The sequence below is a fragment of the Podarcis liolepis genome (genome assembly GCF_965112155.1).
Source record: "Podarcis liolepis genome assembly, chromosome: 5".
NCBI classification, from domain to species: Eukaryota; Metazoa; Chordata; class Lepidosauria; order Squamata; family Lacertidae; genus Podarcis; species Podarcis liolepis.
Window position 1 is genome coordinate 88,406,593 of NC_139556.1, and position 13,059 is coordinate 88,419,651.

At 47.2% G+C, this 13,059-nt stretch overlaps 1 protein-coding gene across 2 annotated transcripts in view; it reads right to left on the bottom strand.

Annotated features, from left to right (window-relative positions):
* PLD1 (phospholipase D1) overlaps positions 1 to 13,059 on the bottom strand; it is a 130,186-nt gene that overhangs the window by 35,705 nt on the left and 81,422 nt on the right. For both annotated transcript variants that reach the window (XM_083503968.1, XM_083503967.1), the window contains exons 10-12: positions 11,799 to 11,948; positions 4,957 to 5,040; positions 1,924 to 2,005 (exon numbers count right to left, since the gene is read on the bottom strand). In XM_083503968.1, the coding sequence (XP_083360094.1) occupies positions 1,924 to 2,005; positions 4,957 to 5,040; positions 11,799 to 11,948 (316 nt within the window). The remainder of the gene's footprint in view (positions 1 to 1,923; positions 2,006 to 4,956; positions 5,041 to 11,798; positions 11,949 to 13,059) is intronic.

Consider the following 13,059-nt stretch of genomic DNA (forward strand, 5'->3'; position numbering starts at 1 on the left):
GCATTGCAGTAGTCCAAGCGGGAGATAACTAGAGCATGCACCACTCTGGCAAGACAGTCTATACTGCGGTTCTATATTGCAAAGGACATTTATTTTAGCTGGTCTATGCTTTTAAATGTTTGTTAACGGTGCTGCTATTGTAAGTTTTTCTTGCGTTGTGTTTTATAGTCAATTTAGACTGGCTATAAATAATTATATAGCTAAATAAAGAATACTTTAATAACCAAAAACTCACTCTAACAATACTGCTCAGCGTTTAAAATCTCGTTAGTCCCCAAAGCAAGAGCAAGGAACCTTTGGTTCTCTAGGTGTTGATAAACTACAGCTCCCATCAGTCCCAGAAAGCATGGCTAATGATCAGAGGTAATGGGAATTGAGGTTTAACAACATCTGGAGAGTCAAAGGTTCCTCACACCAACCCTAAAAAAATACTAATCACAGGACTGGCCTAGAAATCCCAAGTTCTGAAATCAGAACAAACTCGCCCCCGCCTGCAGCGTCCAAGAAAACTGTTTTCCCCTCTAGTGTGATAAAGAATATTGTGTTCTCTCTGCATCTACTCGCTACTCTTTCGTGAGTCTGAATGTTATGGATTGTTTGATTTCTATCTCAGTCCCAGAGTGCAAGGCAATATTCAGGGAAGGAGCCCATTTGCCACGAAGGGAGTAATCCTTTCTGACCCGTAAAAGCTTGAGAAGGCACTTAAAGTTTTCCTGACCGAGGCCTTTTATGATGATGACAGAAAGATCCCATTAAAATAATCTTTCACCTCAAGCTCAATATCACGCTCTGGCCCACATAAGAATAGAGTATGGAGTATGGAGACAGCCAAGCGAAATTCTCTCCTAATTAGATCTCTATCTCCCTTGGAGGAGATTGATGCCAACCATTATCCGTGTAATGAGAATCCATTCTGAAAGCAGGCACGTATTATAAATCAGGCTGCATTGCGATGGCAACTTCTCGAAAAGCCAATTTATGCTATCTACCGTTATCAATGTTTATATCATTCGCAGTTGGCCAAAGTGAGTACGCAGAGAAGAGTACAGCCAAGACCAGGCAGGAACACAGGATTAACGACGGGCAAGCCTGCTTCAGCTTACAACAAAAATCAGCTGGGCTTCCTAAGAGTTCAGATTGAACACCTATAAACTCTACAAAGGCTCTGGAACCCTGGTTTGCATCCAAGGAAGGCTTCTAATCTCTACCTCTTGTTACTCCTTCCCCTGTCCTCAAGCTATGGCTGTTTCAGAGGGGGAACAGGGTTTGGTAAGACCATCAGGATGCCGGTCAGACATCCCTCAATGCAGAGCATCTGGGCAAACAAGGACCATTAACACACAGGAAGTTCATAGATATAAGAGAGGAATCTCTTCAAGAACTTCCCCTGGTTGCTGTCTGCCTATGTGTTCTCAGCTAAGGGGGATTAAGGAGGCAGAGGAAATATTTAGAGCCTTTAGGAGAGCCAAGATGGCTTTTGGATTGCTCTCCTCTACTATTTTATGGCTTATGTACTTATGTATATGTGTTTGCCTTGTGCAATTGTCAACATTCATTCTATATTTGAGACCTCAGAATTACTATAACACTTCAGTTTCATCAAGTGCTTACAAGTGAACCACCCTCTTTCAGCCTCAGTTTCCTGTCTGCAGTATGGGGATAATACTGGCCTAGCCATAGGCGCTAACTCTATGGGGATGAGGACACCTCAGCCCCCTAAAGTATGTGGGGGGAGGCTTAATAGTGGTGTTGGGCCTTGTCAGGCCTAGCGGTCTCCTCCAGACAGACATGATGTCACAAGCGTGTGTCATACATGTGATGTCATGAGCACACGACAACCCCCCCCCAAGTCAGGCGGAACTCAGTGCCTCTGGGCTTAGCTTTCAGAGCTGTGTAAAGACTCAGAGAGCACAGCAAACTTACAGCTTTCCGCCTCAAAACGCAGTCTAATCTCCAGCGGTTGCCTTCCACCACTGGCCGCTTCATGAATATTTCTGGGCTCAGCCTGAAAGAAAGAAAAGTTGGTTGCACCAAGTTCAAATATATTTTCAAATATAAGCATATCTATTGGAAATTGTTTTTATTAGCAGTAGTACTACTAGTAGTAGATCTATTACCTGCCTTTCAAAAGCAGGTCCCAGGGCAGGATACAACAATTAAAAACTCAGAATTAAAAACAGTTCAGCATGTTACTTCCAGAAGAATAGGGTAGGTTCTGAAAACACAAATCTCAGGCATCGAAGGCCACTCCTACCTACATCTGTAAAAACAGCGTATCCACCCTGATGCATTAGTAAATAAAAAACCCCTTGGAATGATTTATTTTCTGAATGTGCTTTTTATCCATTGTTTTCAACAATGCTGCAGTATATGTGATGGCCGACATCTGTGATTTGAGTCAACAAATCTATTGTTTGTGGAGTGAGCTCACGGAGAAATTTGTCACTCAAGTTCTGTGGAGGAACAGCAGCAGAAGCTCCTGTTAAATCCAGAGTCACATGCAGGACACCATGCTATCTTAGCCAACATGAATTATTCTGAAATTACTGCAGCTGTTTTGTAAATTAGACCCAAATCCATTCATGCAGCGCAAAATGTAATGGTGTTTACTTTCCAGCGGGTGCCGCAAGATGTACTCCCCAGTACGTGAGCTCAACATGTTGGGAGCTGCCATATTTATCATTTGTAAAGGAATGGGAGGTGTGTTTTCCCCCCCCAAAATCAAAAGGTACACACAGGTGGTGCTAGGTGAATTGAATCTACTGCCCCATGCTCCACTGTTCCAAAGAATATTTTTTCCAGCCTGAATCCATTGTTGAAAGTGAGTCATGCAGAGGAGAGAAGTCCCTGAAGTGTTGGAGCTTTTCGGTCACAAATTTGGGGCATGAAATCAGGGGTCAGGACAAAATGGGGCGGTTTCAGATGACGAAAGCGGATTTTGAGGTAGATTTTGGGTGGCCATTTTTTAGGTCCTAGCATTTTCCACACACAAAATTGCCTCTCATATCAAGGCTACATTATGCAAGGGTGGTGGTGGTTTGAAGCGGGGGCTAAATTGATGGTACTAGTGGTTTTGGTTTTTTTATTTAAAAACATACGTTCAAAATGGAAAAGCACCCAGCTGAAAATCACTAGAGGCTGGTTCATTAGGCTGAACGGAGCATTGGAGAATTCTGATGGAAACAGAAGCTTAACTTGCCAATGTTCACTTTTTCACCCCACATCTGGAATGCAAATCAATTTGACAGATATGATCGCCGTTTGCTGTTTTCAGTCTCCAAACAATACGTAACTGATGTTTCCTTCCCATCGAAATGAATGGTATGGAGTAACAGAATAATTACATAATTAACTGTGTAATTAATTACATAATTAACTATGTAAAGTTCTGCCAAACAGCTGACAACAAGAGAAATAACATAGTTTTTTGTCAGAAGTCAAACGAATGAAGAATGGAAACAGAGCTAAATATGGCAAACATGGATCAGAATGGAACTTCTTGCCCCAGAATTTCTGAAAGGCGGTACTTTGTCCTGGATCTTAGGCAATAATAAAAGTTCAACAACTTTTGGTGTGTCCTGGTTTTTACTTTTTGAAATATGGCAACCCTAGCTATTTCCCTCACAGAGTGGTTTAACAATCCACCTCTCTTCTCGGGGAACTATGGGAACTGGAGATCTGCAAAGGAAAGTGGTCTCTTCTAACAACTCTCAACACCTTTAACAAACTACAGCTCCCAGAATTCTTGAGGGGAAGCCGTGACATCAGAGTGCCTTAAATGTATGGTGCAAATGTGGCCTTACTAATGACCAGTCAAGGGGTGATTCTGCCGGTCAACCTACTGTTAGGTCTCCTTACCTTTTGCCCTATCACTGCCACAAATGTTACCAGGCAAGCACTATAGAAACTTGCAAATAATCCACACCCTCCCTCCCTCTCCAATTTTGCCAACTGTAAATGAGCAGTCAATTTTTTTGGGTGTGGGTGGGTGACATTTTCACTCAGTCCTGGTTCCGTTTGCCTCACTTCTATGTTGCATATTTAGATGTAAATATTGCCCTTTATATGGGAACGGAACAAATGTGTGTGAATAATAATAATAATAATAATGGCTGCCACTGTCATGTCTATCTTAGTCCTTACTCTGGGTGGATAATGACATTTCCATCCCTGCCAAATGGAAAATCCAGTCTGCACCAGTGTTTGAATGATAAGGGGGAAGTGGGGAGCTGGAAGATTCTGGAAACAGTAGCTTAGAGAACTGGTAGAAAAGATAAATGGGCAACTATCCGCTCCCCTGTAATTTGAGCACCAGTCTTTGTGCCTCACATCTTTCAATTGGGCTGCTAAGTGTTAAGAGAAGGCAGCTTATAAACCTCGATTTTTCACAAGAAGGTGAAAATGCAAACATGGAAAACTAAGCACTGGTTGAAAAGTTACTTCTCTCTCTCTCTCATTTTCATTTTTGGCTGGTTCCACTTTGGTTTGCTGCCAAGTGTCCTGAAAAGACCTTTACAGCAAAGCAACATTAAACACCCTGTCTCTGCGACGGTTGTGTCTGTTTCCAAACCATCTGGTCCTGCTGTTCAAGCCTCCATGCTGAAAGGGCCCTTAACAGAGCAGCCCTAGAACATTTTAATGGAAGGCAGTCAACCCGGTGCCCTCCAGATGTTTTGAACTACAACTCCCATCAGCCCCTAGTCAGCATGGTTTGTGAAGTAACATGGAATCTAGCTGGATTTTTCTGAACCCCACAAACCTGGTTCTGTCACTAGTGGCATGAGTGTGGTGTGGGCATTGAACACTTTGGCCTGGGGACCTGCTGACTGGGGGTGGATAGGAGTTCCAATCCAAAACCTCTGGTTTTGGCAAAGGGAATGCTTTAGGAAGTAAATGTGTGTGTTCACACAAGACAGATGGAGATAGAGAATCAAACCGTGCAAATTAAATACTAACCACCAATCTGTGATGAAAATCTCTTCCTTGGCAGCTTCCATGGCGTTGGCGACGTCTTCAAAGTACCCTTTTGCATTCACGTACCTAAAAGCAACGACAGTAGTTTGATTTCTGTCCAACTGAGAGGGAAAGAGGAGGAAGGGGAATAGCAGAGGTATGCCCAGCAGGCCTCATACGGTTAACTTTTCATGTAGTTTGGGACAAAGACAGAGGGACACAAACAGATATGAAAAGAAGAGCCATTCGCTGGCGGCAGGAAGAGAAGCGACTTCATTCGCTGCTCCTGGCAGCTGCCACCCTCACCCCAAAATAGCCCCCGGCCACTGTGTGAGGTATCTATTGTCTGCTACACACACAGACTGAAGGTTAAGTAATTTATTTTTTTCCGAATCTACAGCATGAACCAAAAATAAAAAAGAATGAACTGATTATAATTTTAATGAACGTGTTACAAAACAAATGAGTTTTGACAACAAACAAAAAGTCTATCCAGAAACCAAGAAAATTGCCCTTGTGTGCCTCAAAAGAATATTTTGGGTCACTAGAGGCCAAAGTAGATGTGATGTAAGAGTGCTCCTTTTTTTTAGAAAAGAAAAAGAAAAAAGATGTTGATAATTTATTTATACCCCACCCATGCATTGATAAAAGTGCTAACACAAAATGGTTCAATGGACAGAAAAAAACAGAAAAAGAAAGAAGAAATACTTGTGTCCTGTAGTGGTGAGGACTGTCATAAAGAAAAGTCCTGAATGTAGGGCATCCATACATATAACCACCCACGTAATGTAATGTAATGTAATGTAATTGTCAGGGAACTGCCATCGGAGGAACAGGTGGTGGAAGGGCTCACAGAGGCTGGGAGGGAGTCAGCAGCGAAAGCAGGGGCCAGCAGGGGGAGAGATGGGTCTCTGGAGGAAGGTCTCATGAATGCGGAGAGAGACGCAGCAGCTAAAGCAGGAACTAGCAGGGAAGAGGGAGGGCTCAGGGACACGTCCAGCGAGAACAGCGGGGAGGTGTCAGAAGCTCCCATAGGGAGACCCATTCCTCGCAGGAAGCTGTCACGTCGTGAGTCCAGGAGATGTGTTTCCGTTAAGGAGCTTCTATGCTGGAAGCGCTTCCGAAAACAACCACTGTCGGAATCTGGAAGTGACTAGGGCAGACATGTTTGAGGAGCTCTGTCACACACAGAGGTTTGTGGAGTTGCACAAACTCTGAGGGACCACGATTTTACGCACAAGCAGCTAATCATCCCATCACAGCATTCCGACAGTCTCTGTAAGCTGCCTGTGCAGGAGAAGGCATCATGAGCAACCCAGCCGGAACCGGAGAGGCAGGAGTTGGAGTGGGTCCAAGCTTGGAAGAAAGGTACCGAGCGTTGGAAATCCAACTGGCGCTGCAGACGGCGAGGCTGGAGGAGAGAAGGGCTCAGGATGCAGACAAGAAGGGGAGAGCCACCCAGTTCAACAGAAAGGTACCAGGATTGGTGCAGAAATTTGGGGGGGACCCCAAGGACTACCATGCCTTTAGGACAGAGATGCAATATGCCCTTAATGTGCAGTTTGATGAATTCCCTGATGAGGAATCACGAGTTGCTTTCGTGATTGGGCATCTTGAGAGGGGGGCGAGGGACTGGGTTCGACCCCTGATGGCAACGCACAATGACGTCCTAAAGGACACCATGAAGTTCTTTCGTGCAATGGATCTCATGTTTTCCAGCGATATTGAGGAGGGAGTGGTGCGCAGACAGCTAATGGCTTGCAAGCAGGGAAGCCGATCTGTCCGTGAGTACTGGACTGAGTTCACCATGCTGGTTCACAGATTGGGGTGGGACTTATCGGCGGCACCCATTCAAATGCTATTTGAAGAAGGCTTAGCTTCGGCTGTGAAAGACGAACTCTCCCGGGGTCCCAGGGCGGATTCTATGGATCAGCTGACTAAATCTGCGCTGACCATAGGAGCGCGCCAGGAGGCGAGAGCTTTGGAGAGGCGGGAAGGGAAGGGGGAACGCTGGAAGGAGTTCCGCATTCCTGACATTCCAGAGACAACTTTCCCGCTGGCAGAGCCGATGGAAATCGGAACAGCGCGCGCGCGCGCAGTTTCAAAGCCCAGTGAGGGGGGAAAGAAGGAGGGAAAAGGCACCCGGAAATGCTATCTCTGCCAACAGCCAGGTCACTTTGCCAGAGTCTGCCCCCAGAGGAAGGAATGGCAAGGGATGGTGGGAGCTGTTGAGGGAAGAGAGCAGGAAAAACCGGAGCAAGTAAAAGCCAACGCCTGGTTGCCACCGTCGGGGCACAGCAGCCAGGCCAAAGAGCAGTGAAAGTGCCCATGCCAGAAGCTCCTCAACCTGCTCTAGTGATTGAAGTGTCGCTAGAGCTGCAAAATGGACACCCCCTAAAGATAAAGGCGCTGTTGGACTCAGGCAGCTCCTGCAATTTTATGAGCAAAGAGTTTGCTGCTGAACACCAGATACAGACGATCCCTTTAAGCAACCCCCTGCAGGTGACCACGATCGATGGCAGGGAGTTGTTGGGAGGAGGAGTCAGCTTGCAGACCGTCCCAATGATAATGAGGGTGGCAAGGCACACAGAACTGATAGCGTTTAATGTGGCCACCTTGGGAGGAGCTCCTATTATTTTGGGAATGAGCTGGCTAGCGCTACATGATCCGCTGGTGGGCTGGCATCAGAGAGTGGTTTCCTTTGGTTCAGCACATTGCTTAGAACACTGCAAAGGGGGAAAGGGTTCAGCAGGGGCCCAAGCCACCCTAGCAGGGACAGAAGTAATGGAGAAGGTGAAGGTACCACCACAATACGCAGATCTCAGCGACGTGTTCAGCGAGAAGGAAGCTGACCAACTACCCCCGCATAGGCCCTTTGACTGTCAAATCAATTTACTCCCTGGAGCACAGCTTCCTGTAGGCAAGTTGTATGCCATGTCAGACAGAGAAATGCAGGAGCTGCGAGAGTTCATTGACAAGAACCTGAAGAGAGGCTTCATCAGAGAGTCCAAAGCAGCGGGGGGTAGCCCAGTGTTTTTTGTGGATAAAAAAAACACGGACAAGCCGAGACTGGTGTGTGACTTCAGGGGGTTAAATGCAGTGACAGAACCAGTGGCTTTCCCTATGCCCAGGATTGACGACATTTTGACCAGGGTGCGGAAGGGAAAGATTTTTACAAAGCTGGACCTAAGGGGGGCGTACAACCTGATACGTATAAGGAAAGGGGATGAATGGAAAACCACCATGTTCACCCCTTTGGGGGCATTTGAATACCTCGTGATGCCATTTGGCTTACAAGCAGGCTCGGCGTGCTTCCAATCGTTTATGAACCACGTACTGGGGCCTTTGCTTTACAAGAATTGCGTGGCCTTCCTAGATGACGTGTTGGTGTATTCTGAGAATGAGGAGCAGCATGTGAGAGACGTCAGAGAAGTGTTGAGCAGGCTGCAAGCCAACAGGCTGTGGGTGAAACTGGAGAAGTGTCAGTTTCATACCAAGGAGGTGGAATTCCTGGGGTACCGCCTGTCAGACAAGGGATTGGCCATGGATCCCGGCAAGGTCCAGGCAGTGCTGGAATGGAAAACACCCAAAACCAAGAAGGATGTGCAGAGGTTCCTAGGGTTTGGGAACTTTTATCGTAAGTTCATCCGAAACTTTGCACACCTGACGGCGCCCATTACGGACTGTCTCAGCAGTAAGAAGAAATTTGTTTGGACTGCGGAGGCGGAGCGAGCGTTTGAGGAACTGAAAAGGGCCTTCGCCTCTGAAGGACAACTTCTGCATGTGGATTTACAAAAAAAGCTGAGAGTCGAAACAGACGCATCAGACAGAGCCATAGGGGCGGTGCTTCTTCTGCAGCCAGGGAAGGAGGAGTCAGAGTGGAGACCGTGTGCCTTTTTTTCGCGAAAGCTGAACAAATCCGAGAGGAACTACACGGTGTACGACCGAGAACTTCTTGCTATTCATGAGGCTTTCCGGAGATGGAGGCACCTGCTAATTGGTGCACAACATAAGGTGCAAGTGTGCACTGACCATAAGAACCTAGAGTATTGGAGAACTGCGCGAGTGCTCAACCAACGGCAGTTGAGATGGGCCCAGGAGTTCTCCAAATTTAACTTTGAGATTTGTTACGCGCCAGGCCCAGAGAACGTTAGGGCAGACGCTCTCTCACGCAAACCTGAATATTTGGAGGGGGAGGGAGCACCCGAAGAAACACATGTCATTCCAGAGGACCGCTGGGTGTGTGGAGCGGCATTGGTGGGGCAAAGGGAACTGGTAGAGGGAACGGTGCATGATGAATACGCCCAGGACAAACTCAGGGGTCTCAGGAGGGAGGGAGACAAACCCGGGGGTTTTGAGGAGAGAAACGGGGCGTTGTATTACAAGGGAGCGTTATATATACCTGAAGGTGATTTGAGGGAGAAGGTACTCAAGCAACTGCACGATAGCCCCACAGCAGGGCATTTTGGGCAACACAAAACCATGTGGCTGGTTACCAGGGAATTTTGGTGGCCCAAGGTCAGGGAAGATGTGCGGGAGTATGTGAGAGGGTGTGACCAATGCCAGCGAGCCAAGGGGGAGAGGCAGGCACCGGCAGGGTTATTAGAACCACTACCCACACCTGAAAGACCATGGGAAACAGTGGCCATAGATTTCATGACGGATCTGCCAAGGTCCAGAGGGAAAACAGCCATCATGGTTGTGGTAGACCTGTTAACCAAAATGGCCCACTTTATAGCCTGCTCACATGCGGTCACGGCAGAAGAAACCACTAAATTGTATGTAGAAAATGTGTTTAGGTTGCATGGCGCCCCCTTGAGGGTGGTTTCAGACCGAGGGAAACAATTTACTTCCAGGTTCTGGAGGAAGCTCATGAGCTTACTGCATGTAGAGGTCAATTTTTCAACTGCCCGGCACCCTGAAACCAACGGGCAGGCGGAAAGAGCCAATGGCATCCTCCAGCAATATTTGAGGTGTTATGTGAATGACAGAGAGAATGATTGGGTGGAGAAGCTGGCGTTGGCAGAATTTGCCTACAACAATGCGGAGAACGTGTCCACGGGGATGAGCCCCTTTTTGGCTAATTACGGGTGCCATCCCCGAGCTTTCCCAGGGGGGGAAGGGGAGAACTGGAGTGTTCCAGCTGCCGAACAGTTCGTAGAAGAAATGGAAGCGATCCATCGCCAGCTCCAACTTAACTTAGACAGGGCCAAGGAGGAATATAAGAGGCAGGCAGACAAAAACAGAAGAGAAGGTGAAACCATCAGGGTGGGGGACCAGGTGTGGCTGTCAACCCAAGGGTTACCATTCAAAGGGGGTTGTAAGAAGTTAAGACCCAAAAGACTGGGGCCATTTGAAGTCACGCAACAGGTCAACCCAGTGGCTTTCAGACTTCGGTTACCGAACCACATGAAGCTGCACCCAGTTTTCCACAGGTCGTTGCTGTCACCGTATAAAGGGGACAGAGAAGGGAGGGTCACTCGGGGACCAGCAATGGAGGAGAGGGAACACAGCTACCATGTAGCGGAGGTTCTCGATTCCAGGTGGAAGGGAGATCAAGTAGAGTATTTGGTAACGTGGGAAGGGGAACCGGAGTCGGAAAACACCTGGGTCATGGCAGAGGATGTCAATGACGAGGTTTTAATAGAAACTTTTCATCAGAGGTTCCCACGTAAACCTCAGCCAGTGGAGAGGTTCCGGAGGGAATACTTTGCCACCACCGACGAAGAAGAAGAGTTGGAGGGGTTCACTGATTCCGAGGAGGAGGAGGATTCAGCGAGCCGGAACGGAGACCGATGGAGGGAAATGTTCGAGACGTCTGAAGATGAAGAGGATTCTTTTCGGGGTTTTACCTCCTCACCGCCCAGAGGAGAGGGAATGGGCGGGGGTGAAGGGGGCCCTGGAGGGGAGGTGGATGTCAGGGAACTGCCATCGGAGGAACAGGTGGTGGAAGGGCTCACAGAGGCTGGGAGGGAGTCAGCAGCGAAAGCAGGGGCCAGCAGGGGGAGAGATGGGTCTCTGGAGGAAGGTCTCATGAATGCGGAGAGAGACGCAGCAGCTAAAGCAGGAACTAGCAGGGAAGAGGGAGGGCTCAGGGACACGTCCAGCGAGAACAGCGGGGAGGTGTCAGAAGCTCCCATAGGGAGACCCATTCCTCGCAGGAAGCTGTCACGTCGTGAGTCCAGGAGACGTGTTTCCGTTAAGGAGCTTCTATGCTGGAAGCGCTTCCGAAAACAACCACTGTCGGAATCTGGAAGTGACTAGGGCAGACATGTTTGAGGAGCTCTGTCACACACAGAGGTTTGTGGAGTTGCACAAACTCTGAGGGACCACGATTTTACGCACAAGCAGCTAATCATCCCATCACAGTAATGTAAAGTAATGTAAAGTAATGTAATAAAATAAAAGCAGCCACAATAGATTGGGACCAGAGTGTTGTTGTTTTTTTTAAAAAACATCCTTTCCCTGCAGTTCCATTTCTCCAGTTGAAACTCCAGCTGCATAATTCCTGGATGTTTACTCCCACTGGACAAGCAGTAGCTTGAGGGGGAATTTTGCTCGGCAATTTACTAACTCTTAATCAAGGTGTAGCAGACAGTTTCATCAGGAAGGCCAATTTCCCACAAAAAGCTGAAAGGCAGAGATTCGTCGCAGTATAATTACATCACATTTGGGGCTTTGCATACTGGAGTCCACAGAAACTAGCTTAGAGAACAAGATTGCCACCTTCCCCCCTTTTAGATGGTATGGTTCCTGTGTCATGAACAGGCAGTCAGTCAACAGGTTTTGCACCTCACTGCATCTCACGCCGGGGAAAGCTATGAGAGCAGTGAGCCTCCTCTTACCACTTTGCCAAGGTGTTCTCCTGGACAGCTGCGTAAGAGCCAAATCTGTGATGTTTGAGGAAGTTAGTGCCGTTTTTCTGAATGAATTCTTCTATCCCTTGGCACCACCAGAGAGCATGTCTGTAGCTGTTGCACTTCAAAATCAGTGACCTGGAAGGGGGAAATAAAGCCATGCAACGAGAGGGCGGAAATTACCGTATTTATTATTATTATTATTTATTTTATTTCTCTACTGCCCTATACCCGAAGGTCTCAGGGCGGTTCACTTTAAAAGAAAAGAAAAGGAAGACCAAACAATAAAATCTTGATTTGGGAGGCAGTATCTCTCTGAATACTAGTTACTGAAAGTCACAAGGAGAGCCAAAGCTCCTGAACTCAGGTCCTGCTGGCAGATTTCCCATAGGTATCTGACTGGCCACCGTGTGAATAGACTGCTGGAATATATGAGCCTTTGGTCTGATCCAGCCATGTTCTGATTTTCTTATGTTGACTGGGCTAGCAGGTTATTTTCATTTTACTGATGATCGCTTAACAAGGTATGTGGCTTTGTTTCAGAAGCTGGTACTATATAGAGATGGTGATCCAAAGGCAATGCCCCATATCCATGCAGGTAGATGGATGAACGAACACAGTGGGGCCGTTTTCGACATTTCCCTCAAAATCTGCTCCCCTCTGCAGCACCAGCTGTTTTCCAAACCACTGTCTGGAGACTCTGGGGACTGAGCCCAGGGCTTTCTGAATGCAAAGCAGATGTTCTACAACTGAGCTACAGCCTTTCCCTTGTAGACTGTGCTGAGACAGGAAGTGAGGGAATTCGTCTACCAGAGAAATTCTTCCTTGGCCCCGAATATGGCGGCCGAAGGTACCATAGCAAGGTCTTCACACTACCCTGCCCACCTTCGTTTAGCTAACAGGCACTAAGACCCTTCTCCACAAATGGCACAATGCTGAATTTGACTGGGCTATATATAGCAGCTCTTACAGTTACCAAGGAGGCCCATGGCACAGCGAGCAAGTGGTTATGTATCAATGGGTTATCAATATTTGACAAGTCTTGTTCAGTCAGGTGAATAATGAAGAGTGTCACGAATAGGGAGTTGGGCAAATATCCCAACTATGGCTTCTTTATTTTTTGTTTTCCCAGGATTAAGTTCAGTTCTCCGTGTTTCTATGTCAGTCTGCATTTCCCTCCCCACAGCATTTTAGTGTGAATTTTGCCTCACAAATACCCATGCAATTTTGCCTAATATAAACATTCTTG